The following is a 21,867-nucleotide window of genomic DNA, read 5'->3' on the forward strand; positions in this document are numbered from 1 at the left end:
TATGAGTTAGGAGAGTCTAGGTAGCTAGGAAGGTGAGAGGACACAGATCCAACCTTGAAAGCAGGAAAAGAACCAAGCCACATGTTGGCCTGGTGACTGGACCTGAGGTATCTCTGACATCACCATGGCCAAGAGCCCTGAACAGCCTTTATAGAATCTGGTTCTGAAACAGAATTCCAGGGGGCCAAGTGAAGAGACAATCACAAAACCAATGAATTTGGAGAAGTAGACCCAGGAAAGGAGGAAAGAAAAAAAAAAGAGACTGAAAACAAACAACAATAAAAACATTTCAACTCAAAATTAGCTTGCAAATCAAAATTCCAATAGCCGTGAAATCTAATCCTAAAAAAATGAAGTCAATAAAATATGAAATCAGAACATGAATTCACTCCAGAAGGAAATTAATTGTAATGAATATATAATGAGTATAACAAAATGGTTAAAACAAGGAAGCTCAAAGAGATAAATAAGAGAATAAAAAGTTATAAAAAGAAGCAGCTATTATGGAACAAAAACAGGCATAAATGAATCAAAAACAGCTGGATATGCAAAATGACCAAATAGAACTACTCTTCAAGTAGCCCCTCGAAATTTTAAAATTACTTAATAGACAGAATGAGCTCTAGACTCAGTGAAGAAAGTACTGGTTACTGGAAAGCTCACATTGAGGAATTCACCCCAAATTTAACATGGAGAGACAAAGAGTTTAAATATACAAAAGAGTGGTTACAGGCATATAATATGAGTCTCAGAAAAAGAGAATGAAAAGAATGACAGCATAAGTTGCTTCACATAAAAGTAATGGCTGAGAATTCTCCAGAGCAAAAGAAAGACATAAATCCTCAGATTGAAAGTTCACTCTTAGTAACGAAAGGATAAATAAAAATAAATCCCCACCTAGGAAGGTTGTCATGAGACTTAGAACATAAAGAATAAAAGGAAATCTTAAATGTGCCAAAAAACCCCCACAGATTATTATAAAAAAACCCCCACAGATTATCAGACTTCTCAGCAGCAACATTAAATACTACAAAACAATAGAGAAAGCAGTCTTCAAAATGCTGAATGAACAAAACTTTCAACTTAGACTATTATATTCAGCCAAACCACAATTTGAGTGATGAAGAAAAATAAAGATATTTTCAGACACACAAAACTAAAACTATTTATAATCCACAGACCTCCATTGAAAGAACTTTTGCTTTGCCAACCAGGCTTCCTGCCCATCTCTTCTTCAGCAGTTCTCCACCCCAGACTGCTCCTACCTCACTTTCCTCCCTGCCTCTGCCGTGCTTGGTGCCCTGATAGCGTACACACCATTAACCCTTTCCCTGTGGTCTCTCTCTACTCTTCCTCACTTTACTGTCCCCCTCCTTTGACCTGGTTCTCTTTATCCCCATGGTACCAAGCAACTGCCGTCTCCTGCATCTCACCCTCTAAGCCAACCAGCCACATATCTGTTGCTGGATTTTCTGCTGTCTTCTTCCCTAGAGCGTGCAACCCAGGCAACCTAAGCCTGGAAGCATAAGAAAGGCTTCCCCATTATCCTTTACGCAATTGGGTTAGTGCAGGAGGTAGATGAAATATGTAGAAATAAGAGTGCCAGGGAGAAAAGGAAGAGGTCCAGGTCATAAGAAGAAAGATATAACAGGAAAGAACACTGAGAATTCCAACTATTGCTATAAGTCACGCTCCTAAAATCTGTCCCTCTTTCCACTGGGGGATGTATATGTGTGTGTGTGAGAGAGAGAGAGAGAGACAGAAAGGGAAATGAGATTGAGATTTTGCAGTTTTTAAATACATGTGTCTCAATTCGGGAGTAGCTAATACAATAACACTTTAGTTTCCTGACCATCTTGGATAATAGGGTTTAATGGAATTTCCCATCTAAACATGAGTCATTCTCATTTGTGCTGTGAAATTGCCACGGACAGGGATCCTTCCACAAAAGAGTGCATTGACCTAAGGCCTGATCTTTCCCCAGTGCACAGTCTTACTAGTCAAGGCCTCAGTTCTCCATCTACAGTCAGGCAGCTTGATCTGTGCTCTCCATGCAGGAGCACCCTGGCTTAGCATGTATGCCTTCTTTTCAGTTTCTAGGGTTTGCATATTGTTTTGAGGGTGGTGTTTGTCTGTGGAGGTTTTTGCAGTAATAAAGGACTGTTTTATTTCATACCTCTTGACCAATTTAATGACCTATTAAAGCCACCTAACAACTTTTAAAGAGGCTTCACAGAAATAAAATTAAGACCATTTCTGTCGACTTTGGCACACTGAAATTTAATTTCCCCAAAGCATCACATAAGTAAAGAGCAGAAAACTTCCAAATATGACAGGAACTGACAGGTATTATTCTTTATTGATGAGAAATATAAGAAGTAGATTCACTCTAAAAAGCCAAATAATTTGAGAGTTCTAATTTAAAAATAAGAGATTAACATATGCACCATTTCACAGCAGATTTTGCAAATGAAGTGTCTTTTTGAGGCATTTATTTCTCTTTTCTTTGAGTATAGAAAGAGGCAGAGGGAAAAAAATTCAGGTTTTTCTGGCATTGCCTTAGAGATGGCCATGATTAACTTTTGGAGTCTTATTTTTTAACCTGATTTTTTTCTCTTAATACATATAATAATTAGTTTAATATATCATAAAATTTTCTTATGAAATTCAATATTACTGCAACATAACATTATTTTATAATTGTATAGTATTCCACTGTGTGACCATATCATAATTTGTTTAAAGGAGGATTCTCTTTTTGGCTATTTGACTGTTTCCAATTTCTCGCAATGATAAATATTGTTGCAACAAATAACCTTCTACAAAGTTTTTTTTTATTTTGCACATCTTGGATTATCTTTTTTCCTTCCTGAAGGCTGGAGTAAATGACTTGAGAGATAACTTTCAAGTGCCAATTTTCTTCAAGCTCAGGCTCTCCCAGGAATGTTGACCTTCTGGTTCACAGTGGTATCAATTACCGGAAGGCTTGATGTTAGTAGTAAGATGGTGCATCATTCTTTTTTTTTTTTTTTTTTTCTGTGTAATTTTAATCCTGTAAAATAATTGCACAGCCATATCAAACAAACAAACCACCCGATTAAAAAATGGGCACAAGACCCGAATGTACATTTCTCCAGAGAAGACACACAGATGGCTAAATAGCACATGAAAAGATGCTCAACATCATCAATCATCAGGTTAATGCCAGTCATTAACCATTAATCATCAATGCAAATCAAAACCACAATGAGACATCACGTCACACTTATCAAAATAGCAACCATCAAATGGACAACAAATAACAAATGCTGGTGAGGATGCAGAGAAAAGGGAACACTCGTAAACCGCCGGTGGGAATGTAAACTGGTGAAGCATCATGGAAAATAGCATGGAGGCTCCTCAAAAAACGAAAAATAGAACTACCATATGACCCAGCAACTCCACCTGTGGGCATATGTCCAAAGGAAACGAAAACACTAATTAAAAAAGATACATGCACCCCAGTGTTCATTTCAGCACTATCTACAATTGCCAAGATATGGAAACAACCCAAGTGCCCATCAACAGATGAACGGATAAAGAATATGTGATATATATATATATATATATATACATATATATATGTGTATGTATATACATACAGTGATGTGATACACAAAGTTATAAAATGAATGAAATAATGCCATTTGTGACAACATGGATGGACTTGGAGGGTATTATGCTTAGTGAAATAAGTCAGAGAAAGACAAATATGCACTTATACGCAGAATCTAAAAAAATAAAATGAATAAATACAACAAAAAGAGAGAGACACACATAATAGAGACAAACTGGTGCTTACCAGTGGGAAGACGGAAGGGGGAAGGGCACGGTAGGGGTAGAGGATTAAGAGGTACAAACTATTATGTATAAAATAAAGAAGATACAATGACATATTGTACAGCACAGGGAATATAACCAATTTTTTATAATAACTTTAAGTGGAGTCTAATTGTTAAAAATATTGAATCGCTATGTTGTACACCTGAAACTAATGTAATATTGTAGAGCATTTTACTTTCATAAAAAAATAATTTCATAGGCAAACTACTAGATATATACAAGCTGTTCAAGAAAATGTTTCACAAATGGTCATAAAATCTGGGTGGTAAAATTATGGGCTACTTAAAAAATTTTCATTATGCTTTAATGAAGAATCATGTTACCATGAGTATCCTTTACTTTCCTAATCAGGAAAAAAATCCTTTTATTTTAATATTAATGGCTTATGGTTACCAGTGGGTAAGGGGAGGAGGGTTAAATTGGGAGTTTGGGATTGACATATACAACTACTATATATAAAACAGATAACTAATAAGGCCCTACTGTATAGCACGGGGAACTCTACTCAATACTCTGTAATGGCCTGTATGGGAAAAGAATCTAAAAAAGAGTGGATACATGTATATGTATAACTGAATCACTTTGCTGTGCACCTGAAACTAACATAACATTGTAAATCAACTATACTCCAATAAAAATTTTAAAAAAATAATAAAAAATATTACTGGCTAATACTTATCAAGCATTTACTATGTGCCAGGTATTGGTCTAAGTACTTTATCCATATTTATTGCTTTCATCATCATAGCAACCCTAAGAGGGAGAGGTTCTTATTATCTGCATTTTACCCAATGCCACATATAAGGGCAGGGCTGGAGCTGGGATTCACACCCAAGGATGTGACTGCAGAGAGTGTGCTCTTAGCCACTAAGCTAATCAGTAGCTGAGCTGAATGACTGTATTTCCCTGGGTTTAGACCAGGAGACTAATTCTGTAACCCAAAATCTATTTTGTTCTTAGTAAGGAGATAATGTATAGGATAGGCAAACATTATGCCTTGGGTTGGTGGGTTGCCATTTTATTAAGATATTACTTTAAAGAAAAAATGTAGCTTTTCTTCCTGTTTTACCTCTTTCTTAAAGGCTTTCTCTTCAATTAGTTTTCTTGCATCATCGATGCCCTTAATTTTAACCCATAAAAACATTCCAGCAGTAGGAACATGCCATTCTGCCAAACCACTTAACCACTTGTCTGCAGCTGCCAATAATGCATCCCTTTGCTTTCTATAGAAATCAATAACCCTGTCTACATGAGCCAGGAAGCCCTCTCCTCCCCATTGGTGTAGAAGCTGTGATACCAGGAGCTGGGTGAAAGTGCTGGTGTGCATTGTTGAAATTTCTGTGTGTAAAACAATTCTCTCGATCAAGGGCTTTGGACCAGTTATAAACCCTATTCTTAACCCAGAAGACAGGATTTTGGAAAAAGAGTCAGCTCGGATGACACGCCCATCAACGTCCATGGAGAGAAAAGTCGGTGCCCAGGGCTTGTTGAACTGCATAAAATAGTAAGGGTCGTCTTCTATGATGAGGAAGTCATATGTTCTTGCGAGCTCATAGATTTCCTTTTTGCGGTTAGTTGTTAATGAGTTCCCCGCAGGGTTGTTGCCATTTGGGACAGTATAAAGAAATTTGGGGGTGTTTTTCTCGGGGTCCTTTGAATCTTCTGGTTTCCATTTGGAAAGTATTTCTCTGAGGGAGTCTGGAATAATCCCGTGTTCATCACTGGAAACATTAATCATGTTGCAGCCCAGGGGTTGCAGAGCATGAATTGTTCCTGAATAAATAGGTTCATTGACGAGGATATTATCTCCAGGATTAACGATCATTTCAAATACCTTACAGAGACCTTCTTGGCTGCCACATGTGACACATATGTCCATTTGTCCTTGGCTGGGTGGATAATGGATGGTGGGAGGATTATGCAATTTTACTTGTAACTGTTTTAGCCAGGATAACAGCTCTGGGAGTCCGGCGCTCTGAGAATACTGCAGCGCTCTCTTCATCATCTCTTCATCAAATTGGATGGTCTTTCCGTTGTCTATGGTGATAACCGCAGTCTTGAAAGGGAACATGTTGGGGTTTGGTGCTCCAGTCGCCAGGGAGAGGACAGATTTCGATGACTTGCTCAATATCTCAGCCATGACTCGAAGGGCGGAAGGCTTTCTGGCCGCGCTCGTAGCCGTGATGAACCGTGTGTAATTCATTCTCGGATTCCAAGCGGCAAGCCCCGCCTTAGGTGGTTGAAGCCTGGGAAAACCAAGGATCCGCGTCAATCCTGCCCCCTAATCCCGGCCCTGGAAAGGCCGCCTCTGCTGTCCCCCGCGTCTGGTCTGGCGCGCGGAGCCAGGAGAGGCCACCGAAGGCCCGGCTGGTGGCTGCGCGAGAGCCTGGTTAGGATCCGGCCTGGCACGTAGCAGGACTGGCCTGGTGCATCATTCTTAATGGACAGGCTTATGGTTAGTAAACTCTTCATTTCCATCTTGAAACCCTAGATTTGTTTTTGCCATTCTATTCAAACCAATTTAAAAAATCAAAAACAAGTCCTGAACTAACTCACAGGCCAAATTTTTGAAGCAGCTGAAATTAATTTTGATGTGTTTAATATGAGGTTGGGAACTATTCTCTGAGAATTGTTGTTTTTAGAGTTTTTGTAGCTCTTCCTATGCCTTTCCAATGCCAATTCATTGTTGTGTATCAGATCTGTAATGTACATTTTAATTAACTCCGTGGTTGAGCCAAATAGAATTCTGCAAAACGTGATTGAAATTTTGGAGACACTTGATGGGCATCTTAACACATAGTTCAGTCCTATTTAACATGAGTCACAAAAAAGGCATCTTTGGCTCATGAATCTGCCGCCCTTACATTAGCAGTCACTCAAATCCCAGCAGGCAGAAAATGAAGTCACTTTGGACCAAAGCCTAAGAACACAATGACTCAGAACACAAAATCTTCACTTAGGGAGGAGTTTGAACATAAACAGTTCCACTAATGTCCAGGGAGTTTGAATTCTACTTCTAGTTAGGAGGACTATTACAAATAGCCAAAAAAGTAGGGGAGAGAGAAGGGGGACAGAATTTTCTCCTATTTATCTGTTTCATTTGATTATTTCTCCCTTATTGGTGCTTTTTGATGGTACAATATCTAAATACATAATCATGGAATACTATAGTTCTCATAATTTCATCATCAATAAAAAAAAGAGGAAGAAAATGTAGGTTTATTCAAGCTGACCTAATTACTATAAAGTAACCTTGATAGATTAAAATAATATTTTTTTTTTCTGAATATAAATAATATTCTGAGTATCTTGGGTTTCCAAGGTGCAGTAGCTGAAAATTAAGTTTATGGCCTATGGCAAAAACAACATTTCTTAAGATATGTCAGATTTTCTCACTGAAAACAAATAACTAGGGAAAGTGAGGATAATGAAAGCATAGAATTTCCAAGTTAATTCCTAATATTTTTAGCAGTCCTGACCCCAGAAGAATTATAATTGGTTTTTAATAAAGGCCAATTCAATAGCATCAGTGTAGAACGTGATATTCATGGCACCTTCCATAATCATGGCTTGTTTTCTTATAAACCTCTATCCTTCAAGTTGTAAAAATCGGATAACTCTGCCTTGCTCATTAATAGTTTATATGAGTTCAGACTAAAAGGATGCCAGAGAAGGGCATCCCTTCAGAAGGGTTGGGAGAGGAACCCGGAGGAGAGACAGAGCCTATGCTGAGAGCCTGGGGGCATGTGGGGCATGATTTCAACCATACTCTCCACCCACACAACTGAGCCAGAGGAACATGTGGGGAGCACAGAGTGAGTGCAAGAATAAAAGCCCCTTCATGTTCTCTCTTTATAATCGAAATGAAGTAAACCATGTGATCTTCCATCATCCATTTGTAACTCAAGGTGAATTAGAGTTGGGAAATTAACAAAAATGCCTAGGGTCAATGTGCTATGACTCTGGAGAGAAAGAGCAGAATCAGGATGTAATAAGATGAGTCTGGGCTTATTGCCAAGCTGGCCAGGCTACAAGGATGGGATTGGACTTCTCCCTGAGGAATATGAGCATATAAGTCACCAGATGACAGGGCCCCATTCCCTGACTCAGTACGTAGAAAATAGGAACCACTGGGGAAGGTTGCAAGGGGTGTTATATACCAATAAGAATAAACAACACCAGCACTCTAGAGTTTACAAAGCACTTTCAACTTCTTTTTCTCATATCTATTCCATGGACTCCTCACATTTCCAACAATGGGTAAACTCTTAAGAGAAGTGATACCGGAAATAGTGTGTAATTCCCACGTTACCAGGGAAAGATTCAGTAAAGGGTTCCAAATAAACTCATGAGAGAGTCAGGTTCTGAGGGAGTAGTTAGCACACAACAGAGTGTAGCACTCTGGACTTGCTGCACTCTTGGGCTCACTTAACAGGCTCGGTTTTGTTCTGCTCTCCCAGGGTGTTCAGAGAGATAGAATGTTCCACTACTTGTGGAGAAGAACCTGTACGGGCCAGTCCTACCCAGACTGTGGTAAAGAGATACCAGACAGGGCTGAGAAGACCTTGCTGCCTACAAGCCTTCACTCTCCTCCTAGGTGGCCACATGATATTTCCAGAGGAAATATATCAGATATTTCCATCTGACACTATTTCCACTATTCATCCACTTTCCAATCAAGTGAGGCTGGCATCCTCAAGTGGGTAAGTCAGTGACCAAGACTGAACTCTCTCCCATACTTCAGATTCCCAGTGCATGGTTTAGCCCTGGGAAAGAGGGTCCTGCATTGATACAATAACCCTCATGAAGTAGGGTTACAAGCAATATCTAGTTTTGCCTTCAATATCATAGCTCTGTGTTTTACTAACACAAATCCACACCATCTATAGGGGGCATTAAATCCTGGAGAACCATCTGAGCCGAAGCCAACAGCTCTTCAATGTTATATTCATGGCAAGGCTCTAGAATTTTACAGCCAGTTTTGGCCTTGCCCCATTGTGAAAGCCTATGACCCTAAAGGGCCCCGGACGAGGCATGCAGCAGCACCAACTGTGGGTCCAGCAGTCTGAGCTCTTTCAAGCATCAACTCATTCATGGAGAGGAGTTCTTAGTTTTAGAGAATGAGGGGGAAGCATTCAGTGGAGGTATCTTGCATCTCTCCCTGCTCAAGCTTAAGTCCTCATTCAGCCCTAAAGCCCTGGAGGTAAGTGGTGAAGCCCCCGGGGCTGCTGGAGATGGCTCTGGAGTTCTCCAGGCCTTGGGGTTAGGCCTGCAAGTGAGTCAGTAGCATGTTAACCTGAGGTTTGGTGGTAAGGGAGCAACAACCCTTGGGGACCCTATGAAGCCAAATGGGTGGCAAGCAGGGCTCAGAAGGCTCCCTCTGAGGTCCTCCTAAGCAGCTGGGTTACAGGATGGAATTTCTCTGGGCCTTTCACTGTTCTAGCTGCCACCTCAGTCTTCTGTGAGCATTCGCAAAAAGAAGACCCAGTGAGGGTGTTTCAACAAGAGAGAAGCAATGACAGAGAAGAAAAAAAGGCAAAGAGAAAGTTGGAGAATGAGCAGTTTAAGGGAATGCAGGAAAGAATGGAGGGAGGACTGAGAAAGAGCGGTTACTGTAGCTGTACCCCCTCTGTGGCCCTCAGCCTCTGATACTATTTACATCCCACGTTTTGACCAAACCTCTTAACAAAGATTTTAGCATTAACAGGTAGGTGTCCTTATTTGTGTTTCATAGATGGAGACATGAAGGGTGAGGACTGGAGTGTCCTTCCTCAAGAACACACAGTGTCAGAGATTTTCCCAGCTCCTCGTTTGTCCACTGGCCTCTGGAGACTAAAATGCCTATTGATTACCCTTAACCACTTTATGTCCTGTGAAACCTCTCCCTTCAGTGGGTTCTAAGACATAATCTGCCATAGCTGTTCTGTACACTTCTTAATTAGAGAGCATCGTAGCATTGTTTTTCCAGAATTGTACCAAAGCATCAGAATAATGAAAATAAATGACAGAATCTGAGAGATAGAAGCAACTCTTGAGATCATTGCGCTCAGTCTCCTCACTTTCTAGATTAGGAGCCTGAGTGCGGTCCAGAGAGGTGAAGAGGTTCACCAGAATCACCTGGCTGCACGTGGAAAGCTGGAACTGCCATTTAGATATCTTGATTTCTAGGAAGCTATCTACCCAAGAGTCTTACCAGACACAGATTTGTTTCTTTTTTTATACCCAATCCCAAGTATTTAGCATTCCCAGAGCATTCCAAATGGGTGAACCATAGCAAAGAACTCAGTGTGATCCAAAGCACTGATTTCTGGTGTTTCTTCAAGGGTGTTTTTGGCTTTCAATCTGTTAACCATAAGGAATATTGAATTTAGCAAAATACATCGAAGTTTTCTATGCAACATGTTAAGAACAGCTGAAACCAATTAAATGCTAATCAATTTTACCCTGTCTGATGCAGAATGGAAAAAATGTTCCAGAGGTCTCTCCACCCTGAGATGTTCTTGGCAATGGGTCTCTGTGCTGTGGGCCCCCTCCCATCTCTCTTAGTCATGTACACTCAGAAGAGGAGACCTGGCCAACTCCCTTCAGTACTGGGAGGAGAGTAGAACCCAGCACAGACTTTCCCTTGAAATGAAAGTTCATCTTGGGAAAAGAAGTCTGCGGACTCTGGGACAATGCACATCACAACTGTGAGAATAGAAGGGACCGAGGAAGGCAGTGAAGTCCAACCACATCTATCAATCCTCTGTGACCACCTCATGGAGTTTACTGAGGTTCTATTACCTTATCTCCTGATGCTGCTTTCCCCAGACCCCACCTTCCTCTATGAGAAATAGGCAGCAAAGCAGACAATGTCCAAATATGACAAACTGGGGTTTGAATTTTGGTTCTGCAATTAATAGATGTGATGTTAGGCAAGTTATTTAACCTCTCCTGGCCTCAGTTATTTACTTATTGGTTAAAATTGAGTAGTAATACCAACTTTTAAAAATTAAATGAGTTATGTTTATAGAGTATCTGATACATAGAGGATGAGCAACAGGTCTTCTCATTAATTATTCATAAACTCTCTTTCCTATATTTAAGTCATTTCAGTCACTTTTCTATCAGCCTAATTCAATGTCTCACAGTGTGTATGTGTATCTGTCTGTCTGTCTGTCTGTTGACTATACTGCTCTACCTGTCCTGGGGGCAGCTAGATGAGAATATGTGTATTAGGAAGCCACAAGCCAAAGGGTCCTGATCCACTGCTTGTGTGCAGAACTGGGAACATATCACCCTCGACTTTGCACAGGGTTCTGTGTCCAGGGTAACCATCATCTTCTATCCCCAGGGTCTGAAATTCAGGGCCTCTAGAAGATACCCAACATTCTCCAATTCACAGCATCAGTCTAAACGTATATATTTTTGAATCTGTTAACTCTCATGTTCCTACGTCTATAAAAATATCTACATGGGTAGATAAACATGTATCAAATTATATCTTTATTTCATTTACTTAACTTTTTATTTAAATAAACTCACCTCTTGATTAATTAATTATATTTATATTATTAATTAATCTAAAATATTTTACTAACTTGGTGCTTTTACTCTTTTGTATTTGTGTAAAGGGTGGGAGTCAGAAGGGGGGAAATGATGTGCCTGAGTCAAATCACCAAGTGTTTATTAAGACTTCAAAGAGACCCAGTGACTTCTGCTTCCAAGAAGATGGAGGAAATGTAATTTTCCTATTGCTCCCACTAAGCACAACTGAAAACCCTGGACATAAAATATAAAACAAATATAAGAAACCTCGGAAAGGTGGAGAGAGGACAAGACTCCTGGACCCGAGGAATGGCATGGTGGCAAATTCCCTGGGTTTTCTCTTTGCCTCACACAGAACTGTTATGATCCCACAGTCTGAGGTTCTGTTCTTTTTTTTTTTTTAAGTCTATTTTTTTCTCTATTGTTCAGATTGGGTAATTTTTATGGTTCTTTTATTTCACTATTTCTTTCCTTTGAAAAAAAAGTGAACAGAATCTCAGACTGTGGGATCATAACAAAAGATCTAACATTTGTGTCATCAACGTCACAGAAGAGGAGAAAGAGGATGGGGCTGAACAATTATTGAGAGAAATAATAACTGAAAACTTCCCAAATTTGACAAGAGACATATATTTCCAGGTTCAAGAAGCTGAGCAAACTCCAAACAGGATAAACCTAAGAAACCCATGCCAAAAACACATTATAATTAACCTTCTGAAAACTAAAGACAAGGAAAACTTGAAAGAAGCCAGAGAAAAATGACACCTTATCTATTGTAGAAGAATGACTTGCATGACAGCAGATTTCTCATTAGAAATCATGAAGGCCAAGGGGAAGTGGCATAATGTTTTTCAGGTGCTGAAAGAAAAGAACCTTCAACCCAGAATCCTGCATCCAGTGAAAATATCCTTTAGGAGTGAAGGGGAAGTCAAGACATCTCAAGTGAAGGAAAACTAAGAGAATTTGTCACCAGACCCATGTTAAAAGAATGGCTAACTGAAGTTCCTTAAACAGAAAGGAAACAATAAAAGAAGGATACTTGAAATATCAGCAAAGAACATAAGCAAAATTATGGTAAATACAATGGAATTTTCTTCTCCTCTTGAGTTTTCAAAATTATCTTTGACAATCAAAGCAAAAAATTATAACACTGTCTGATTTGGTTCTAAATGTAAGATATTTAAGACAATTATATTATAAATGGGGGAGGGTAAAGTACACAAAGGGAGGTAACACTTCTCTAACATTACTCAAACTGGTAAAACGATGACACCAAAAGACCAGTAAGTTAGGTAGATATAATACTTAGAGCAACTATTTAAAAAGTTATGCAAAGAGATACACTCAAAAACACCACAGATAAATCAAAATGGAATTCTAAGAAATGTTTAAGTAACCTACAGGAAGGCAAGAAACAAACAAACCAGAGAAACAAAAACAGAGAAAAAAAAATAAAATGGAAATAATAAAAAGTGTTCAGGAGCTCAGTGGGTGCACAAGTGTACAAACCATCACACAAAATGCTGGGCTTACTAAGCCACCACTACTACCTGCCAGTAGGCCCAGCTTCACCACTGCCACACTCACAGGCCTGCCCCTAGCTGCAACCAAGTGCCATCCATCACTGATGGGGAGAGGGGAGGCATGTTTTCCAAACTAAACTTGACTGCACAGGCCCATGGTCTCATTCAACAAGGTTGGAAACGTCCACTCACCTTTTACCTTCATGGTAATGTCCTTACAGTACTATCAGCTGCTGAGTGACTACAGGCCACCATCCCTAGGCTACACCCAGGGAACTGGGAACAGCCAAGTACCTCAGAGCAAATATGCAGAGCGGCTGACCATCAAAGCGTTGGGGAAAGTGATCAGAGCCATCTACACTGAGGCATCATCCACCCTAGAGGACAGGTTAGGGAGTGCTTGGTTGGAACAGAACACAATGCCAGACCCTAGTCAACCTTGTTAGTTTTGAAAGGTTTTCCTTTTTTTTTTTTTTTTTTTTTACAAGATGGGAGGTTACAGTTGTCTCTTCTGTCCATTTCAAAATAGTAACAGTTTGAATTTTTCTCCCCTTTTCCCTCTCATGGTTCATTAGGCTCTGAACCTATAGAAGAGATTTTGCAGTTAATTAGAATTTGCATGTTAAGTAGTTAGGAACTATTTAGGTTTTTTTAAAGCATCGATTAAAAAGATGCACCTAAAAGTTGTTATCTACTCTTCTGGCAAACTATAGCTTGCCTCCAAGATGCCAGTATGTCACTTTAATCTTCTCTGTTGAATTCATTTATGTAGCCCAAATTCTTCCTTGTTCCTTTTCATAAGCCAACACAACTCTAAGGATTTTGTTTTTAATGAATACTGACAGCTCACTTTATTTTTTTTCATTTTTATTTTACTGACAGCTGTACAGTATAGATTCTACATAATAGAACTTCTTTTTTGCTTAAGCACGTGCATGGCTATCAGTGCTTTGAAGTCAGTTTAAAAAGTCACAATTTATAAATACAGAAAAAAGAGCAATCAACCCAACAGCAATTTTTGTACCAAGACTGTCTGTAGCTTTCAGTACTGTCTTTACTGTAAGCTGATCAAAACATCTGGAAAAAAAGACTAAAACTGCTTTCATCTTCGTGTGTATTTATTATTTGACATAAAAAACTTATTTTCATTAACAAAAAATTAAAATAAATAAAATTAAATGGAAGATTAAGGCCCCTAACATATTAATAATTACTAAACACAAATGGTCTAAATACACCAATTAGAAGACAGAGATTGGCAGACCAGATTTAAAAGCATGACCCAGCTTATATGCTGTCTGTAAAAGACTCACTTCAATTATGATGATATTGGCAGGTTGAAAGTAAAAGTATGGAAAAAGATATACTATGCAAACATTAATTAAAGGAAAGAAGGAATATTAGTAACAAAGTAGACATCAAGCAAAGAAACTTACTAGAGACAGAGTGGGACACTATATATAATAATGGGTCAATCCATCAGGAAGATAGAGTAATCTTAAATATGTTTGCACCAAGCAACAGTGCTGCAAAAACCAATAGAACTGAAAGGAGAAATAGAGGAATTCCGAAGGAAGAGCAGATTTGAATCACTAGAGATTTAGAAACCAGAAAACATGACAGGACTGGAAATCAGTAAAGATGGACTTTGTACAAATGGGCCAGGCTGGGCCCCGTGAGAGACAGAGGCAGCTACATATGATGGTACCTGAGGATTCTGGCAGAGTGTGGTGTGCAAGATGATTTCAGGAGGCATACCACTGAAGGTTTTTTTTTTTTACTTTATACCTAAGTATTTATTTTAATGTTATTAGGGAAGAAAATACTTGGGCACAGAAGGTAGAAACATGTTTACACAGACCACCTAGATTAACACTTTGCCATGAATTTTTCAGACCTTCATGTACTAAACATTTCACCATGACTTTTTGGAAGTAGGGATAGTAAGAATAACTGCTCCTGTCGTCTTTCCCATAGTGGTCTTGGTAGGTTATCATTCCCACATTGAGATTGCATCCAAATTGGCATGGGCTGTCAAGGTATCCCAACTGTGTCGTACCACCAAGCAGGGGCACCACCCACTCTTAACCAAGGAAGTATCTAGGCTTAGTGGTAACATCAGTCACCAACTGGCCAATCTTGAACCTAGACCAAGGAGTTTTTCACATGTTTAAAATAAACTCTTTTCTTGTATGCATTTGAAAATGAAATTATATTTACTACTTGTCATTTTTTATTTTAATTTTTTTAAATATAACTTTTGTTTTTGCAGTGTGTGTGTCAGCAGTATATTGAGCACGTATGACTGAGACACAATCAAAATTCAACTTAATGTTTTACTTCTCAGGTCTCCTTTAAACTTGATCCAGTGGGAAAGCTTTTTTTTTTTTAACTACCACTGGATAATATCCCAGCAGGCCCAGTGTCCTTTTTTCCACTAGCTCGCTCTTAGGTAAAAGACAGTCTTACAGTCTTTTCTGTTCTAACTCAGTTTTAATTTGCTGATTTGAATGTCAAGTCCTAGATATTAGCCAACTCTTCAACCTCCTCCCCGTCCCCTGGGAAAGGCCTCTATTCGACAGCTGCCTGCCTTCCAGGAAGGCAGTGTGGTTGGCTTTTGCTCTTTCCACTCACTTCCTCCTTCATTTGTTAGCTGCTATTTTACTTCTTCCCAGGTTAGAAAAGGGGAGTCAGAGAGAAAAGAGGTAAAGGCGCTAGGACAGTATTTTCTGGCTGGTGGCTGAGGGCTCTCTTGGCCAAGTAGGTCACACCTGAGTTCTTCTTGCCTGGGCACTTTCACGTAGACTTCTATCTCTCCCCATGGCGGAGCACTTAAGTATTTCTAGTCCTTTCACAGCCCCTAAAAAGACAGCATTCCCCTCTAGCTTCTTTTTGCTGGAGTTCCTCCAGGACCCTAGATGATCTGATGCAACTTCTCTTTATCCCAAGTGGCCCACCTCTGGTCCATGGGAAACAGTAACACCTTCCTTGTCCCCAAAACACTGGGAATGCAGCCCACTCCTAACACAGCCACTTCTACCCTTTCTTAGGCAGGAGTTGGTTGCAATTACTCCATCTCCCCTAACTGCAGGGAACATATTCCATAGCTCTCTGCATGGTCCCAAGGAAACTTGTCACTCTAAGTCTGAAGAAAAGGCAGTACTCCCTTTCTTGGGTCTCTGCTATAGCACCAGACCCGCCCTTAAAGATCCTCCACAGATCCTCCTCTCCCTCCACACTTTGACTCATTTTAAATATCATTGATCTGGCTAAAGGGTACAAAAATCATGGAACCAGTTCTCCACAATTTCCTATGTAAACTTGCATATGAGGAGTCCATCTTACACTAACTATGGCAATATACGCTGTATATTACATTGGAGCCTCAGTCAAAAACCATGGTTGGAAACCACATTCTAACATCCTGCTATATTTATTTGTATGATTACTTTCTATTTAGGAAAGTGATATCAGTTTTCATTTATGATAGAGTTTATTTTTTAAATTAATGTATTTAATTATAGCGTGAGTTGATATTTTTAAATATTATGATAAAATACAGGAGGTAATATAGATAAGGCTAAAACACAGAGACAGTATATCAGTAATAGTCATCATAGATTATAAATCTAAGGTATTTTATAGAGATTAATTCAGTAGAAGTGAGAAGAATACATTGGAGGAAGGAGAAAATGTAGTTTTCCCATAAATCCCAAAAATACAAATACACAATCATGAAGAAGACAATAGCACCGGGAACATTTGGGAATAGAATGCCTTCTGAGAGTTAAGGTATAATATGGGCTGCAGTGTATGATTATGTCCTTTGTTTGCCATATTCTCTGACTTTTGAGGAAACTGCCCTATCCCTCCCAAATGCATATAAAATAAAAGCAGTACATTCAAAGGGACCTCAGTCCTTAGCCACAGTTGATTGTTCCAGGGCAGGAAATTGAGTGGAGTTTGGCTAATTATACTCCTTCCTTAGGAATTTGGAATTAGGACCAACAGATTACAACTCAGTTTAACTATCCTGCAGGAATGGATTAACCATTAGTGTGCTGCAAATTGTATTTATGAACTTGTGAAATGGACAGCCCTCATCTCAGAGCCTGATGATATGTGTTACCCAAACTCGTGAAAACTAATGAGTGAAAAAACCAGAACTCTGGTTTTTACATTTATAATGAGAAATATAATGATCCAACAAACTAGATACTTTGGCATACAGATCAGCATATCCTGTCACTGCTTAATCTACATAAGCAGCCAAATTATTGGAAAGTTCTTTGAAATCAGAACAAGGGATGCTAGCTCAGTGAGCATAGTGGCTGGTGTCTGGACCACAATAACATGATGCATCCATCCCATCTCCTCCAGGGGGATATGCAACCTTGGCAGGGGGGGTCACATCCTGTGTTCTTTGTATCTGGGGGCCTTTTATTCCACCCCATGCTGAAAATACTTTGTCATTCCATTGCCAGCTAACACCATTTTAAATTGGCATTTTGTTTTTTAACTATGCCAAATGTGGGAGGCTATATAACGGTTCCCGAAAAGATATCCACATCCTAATCCCTCGAATCTGTGAATATTACCTTATATGGCAAAAGACGTCTTTGCAGATGTGATTACATTAAATATCTGGATTATCTAGGTGGACCTAAATGCAATCACAGTTCCTTTTAAGAGTAGGGAGATTTGATGTACAGACAGAAGATGGGAAGGCAACATGACCCCAGAGGCAGAGATTGAAGTGACTGATGTGGGCACAAGTCAAGGAACTGTGACAGCCACTAGAAGCTGGAAGAGGTAAGAAGCAGATTCTCTCTTAGAGTTTCTGGAAGGAGCACAGCCCTGGAATGAGCATGGCCCTGCTGACACCTTGATTTTATCCCAGTGATACTGATTTTGGACTCCTGGCCTCTAGAACTGTAAGAAAATAAATTTCTGATTTTTTTAAGCCACCAAGTTTGTGGTGATTTTTTACAGTAGCCACAAGAATCTAATGCACCAATACTTGACGGTTTCAGCTTGAAAGTCACCCTTTCTCTTACAGATGACTTTACATGACTGAATTCTGATTCATTATATGTGTGAAGTAAAAGAAACTGACCTTAGTGACCATAAGCAGAAAAGGCAATTTGTAATAAGGGTCTGGGGGAGTCTCATGAAGCCTGAAGGCAGGAGTGCAGCTGGACCTCAAGAACAGATAGAACTAGGCAACCTGGGAATTCTCTTTCACAGCCTCTCATCTCTGCTCCTTTCTGAGCATCTCTCTGCTTTGCCGTCTCTCAGGCTTTCTCTGTTGCTCAGCCTGCATAGCAGGTAATGGCTTCTTCCTCCAAAAGCTCTCAGCCGTAAATTTTGTTTTCTCAGCTGTTAAATGAAAAAGTCGGATAATATGCTCTGCAAGCTCCCTCTGGCTCTAAAATTTGATGGAATTCTATTGAGTCCTGTGTGGTAAGTGATGGAAGGAATGGAAAGTCAACTACGGTGGGCGTGAGGGAGCATAAGTGCCACAGAGAAGGTAGCTACAGGGTGAGGCTCAGAGTACAGAGTTGGAATCTCTTAGGGCCCAGTGAGCTCACGGGCTTGGCCAACTGGAGAAGAGATTCTGACAGGCGGCTTGAGGAGGGAGTTCATTCTGACACCGTAGTTTTAAGCAGGCACTCTCCACTCATACCTAATGGCTGACAGAAACTCTAGCTAGGTCGTTGCTTACCTCTAATTAGCATCAATTATTTATGAATTCCTCACCCTCATTTTATAGGAGGACACTTTCATTTTTTAATAGAAATGGGTCATACTGCCCCAGTCTATACGTGTGTTCCCTCAGAGCACTTCCTATGGCTTTGGAGGAAAGTTCAGTCTGGCCTTGGAACCACACTGTGACAACTAGACACATCTTTGCCCATACCCTTCACCTAGATAATCACACCTGCTCACATGACACCTCCTCTGGGACCCTTTCACTGACTCTGTCTTATTAGGAGCACCCCTTATGTGTACGCAGAGCCCCCCTTACTTGTTTTTAAGCTTATCACCCTGGCTGGCAGTCAGCTATTTACTTCACAACCCTATGGTTCCAAACTGTGCCTTTTCCACGTACATCTCCTGTGCCTAGCACAGAGCATGGAACATGGTAGAGACCCCACAAATGTTGAATGATGAGAAGGTCAAGTGTCCATTTACCCACCTTAATTATGTTGCTCTTCTGACAGAAACCACTGGCCCCTTCCACGTTTCCTGCTTTCAAATTGTGACCCCTTTCATATTATAATGAACATTTCATCATGAGGTATAGTGAAAAATGAGATGCTTACTACCCTAAACAGGGAGAAGTCTATGTTTTCTTAGATTAGGCTGATTTTTTGTCCACAAATATCTAAATGAGGGTTTTTTTAAACATGGCAAATGTTCCGGGAAACATAGGAAGGGATACAGGGAGGAAAACCAGCCCTTCCTGCTCTCAACTTAGACCCTGAAGGGAAGCCTCCTAAGCATCCTCCCAGTATTGTTATAGGATGACATGCACTGACCCACTCCGAGTTCCCCTTGTGGCTTTATTTCTCACGTTCCTATAGTTTGGAAAGCAGAGTGAATTCATTTTGAGACTTCAGCTTAATGAACAACATTCTAATGATTAAATCCATCTAGAGAAACATCACTCATTGCCTGACTGAGGTTATTGTTGTGTGGTTAGCACATATTTTCTGAGCATGAAAGGAAAGGGTTGATGTGTGGAGCCTCAGAAGAAATATTTTACTTGGCACCTGCTCCAACTATTTCCTCAGGACCACTCCACCCCCAGGCAACCTACCTTCTCTCAGAAGTCTCAGTTCCTATCCAGAGCCACAGGAGTTTAAAGGAGCCATGAAGCACCCCAGAGAGGGGCTCCCACTCAGGAAGGAGGCATTCTTCTCCCATGAAATTAGGCTAAGCAAAGAGACTCCGTTTTACACAACTGGGAGTATGACTTCCTTTTTTTTTTTTAAATACTAAGCAGCATAGACATAACTACTGCTTCTGTCGAGGCTGCACTGCTACTTCCAATACCAAAGTGAATGCCTGGGTTGGAGGGAGAGGCTGGAAGTGTAGGCGAGGTCGTTGAGGCAATGAGGAAGAACCCATCGCTTGACTCTACAGAGCCAGGCCTTTGCCGATGTGCACACGTTGACATGCTGCCCTTCCGATGCTTCTTGTCACTCTGGACCAGTGGTTCTCAACTGGGAGCAACTTTGCTCTCCAGGCAACGTCGGACAAAGTCTGTGGACATTTTTGTTTGTCACAACTTGGGAGGTGTTACTGGAGTCTACTGAGTAGAGTTTAGGGATGCTGCTAAACATCCTATAGTGCACAGGACAGCCCCCTACAACAAAGAATTCTCCAGCCCCAAATGTCAATAATGCCCTGCTCTAGGCACTTTGACTTAGTGACCTTATTCCTGTCCACGGCAGCAACCATTTTTCCGAACTCCAGCCCAGAACAGCCTCCCGAGCTTCTGCCTTACACAACTGACTGCTTAGCGGGTATCTTTACCTGGAGGTCTCAAAGGCTCCTCAAACACAACAGGCCAAAAACTCATCTCTATTCTCATTCAACAAACATAAAGAAGCACTTGCTACATGATAGGCACTCTACTCATGGTGGAAATATAGCAGTAAAGAAGATAGGCTCTCTGCCACCTTAAAAATTCTGGTTTGGTGGAATGTCTAAGCAGTCAAATAGGCAATTATAATACTGAGTGAAAAGTGATTATGAATTCAACAGAAGACTAGGCTTTAGAATTGGTGAGAACTAACACTCAAATATATAGATGGTATGCAAATTCCACTCTACTGTTGTAGGTTTAAAAGATATAACTCTCAGGGGCTTCCTTGGTGGCGCAGTCGTTGAGAGTCCACCTGCCGATGCAGGGGACACGGGTTCGTGCCCCAGTCTGGGAAGATCCCACATGCCGCGGAGCGGCTGGGCCCGTGAGCCATGGCCGCTCAGCCTGCGCGTCCGGAGCCTGTGCTCCGCAACGGGAAAGGCCGCAACAGTGAGAGGCCCACATACCGCAAAAAAAAAAAAAGGTAAAAGATACAACTGTCAGCAAAACGATAAGAGATATCAACTAGAGATGCTTGATAAGTACAAATTCTTGGGTGTCCTCTGGGCCCTCCTGACACACACTTTCTGTTGGTGACCAACAGTGGCCAATCTGGGATGGGTGTTGGGAGATGGAGTTCTGTCAGGGAGTAGAAAGCTATGAACTCAGGGCACATTACCCTGAATGTGCTTAATAACCTGCATTGGTTATAATTTCTGTTTTATTTCTTCCTCTGCACATCAAGGTTCAAGATATAATTTCTTACTCTGCCACAAGTGCCATGTTTTTGCCTTATCCAGAGGCTATATAATAATAAATAGACTCTACATATGGGCCATGGCACTGTTTTTACATAAATCACATTTAGCTTGAGGACATGGAGGATCATTTAACTACTATAACATAGGCTTAGAAGGATTAAATGTGGCAGACTATTAAATGGTGCTTTAAAAGGGAGACTCTAACTCACACTTGGAGGTTAGGGAAGGACTCCTGGAAGAAGTATCTCTAAGATATGACCTGAAATACCAGGAAAAGTTATACAGATGAAGGTGATGGTGGTTTGTGCGTTCCCGGAAACTTTCACTTTTCTCAGTGTAGGTAAGTGTGTGGATTCCCCCAATTTCTCTCGATGCCATGATTTAGGTACCTACCCTCACTCTCGGCCCTGGCCCTCTATAGTGCCAGCTTTCTTCTCTTCCCCAACGCCCTGCCCTGCTGCTGAGGTCCCCACTGCCTTGCAGTTGGACCTGCCTACATAAAACCTGGTTGAGACCACATTTTTTTTTAAGTGTATGGGTTTATTTCTGGGCTCTATATTCTTTTTTCTTTTTTTCTTTT

General features: G+C 40.4%; 1 protein-coding gene and 1 pseudogene across 2 annotated transcripts; one reads left to right on the forward strand and one right to left on the reverse strand.

Moving 5' to 3' along the window:
* Nucleotides 1–4,848: 4,848 nt before the first annotated feature.
* On the reverse strand, nucleotides 4,849–6,271 carry LOC309806774 (kynurenine/alpha-aminoadipate aminotransferase, mitochondrial-like). Its single transcript, XM_082625736.1, has one exon. The coding sequence runs from the start codon at nucleotides 6,083–6,085 to the stop codon at nucleotides 4,904–4,906; it is 1,182 nt and encodes a 393-aa protein (XP_082481862.1). The 5' UTR covers nucleotides 6,086–6,271; the 3' UTR covers nucleotides 4,849–4,903.
* A 6,864-nt stretch (nucleotides 6,272–13,135) lies between these two features.
* Nucleotides 13,136–13,509, forward strand: LOC309806427 (cyclin-dependent kinase 2-associated protein 1-like; annotated as a pseudogene). Its single transcript has one exon. The product of its transcript is annotated as a cyclin-dependent kinase 2-associated protein 1-like (transcript).
* The last annotated feature ends 8,358 nt before the right edge of the window (nucleotides 13,510–21,867 follow it).

Source organism: Mesoplodon mirus, assembly GCF_964341445.2.
Source record: "Mesoplodon mirus genome assembly, chromosome: 6".
In the NCBI taxonomy this organism is placed as follows: Eukaryota; Metazoa; Chordata; class Mammalia; order Artiodactyla; family Ziphiidae; genus Mesoplodon; species Mesoplodon mirus.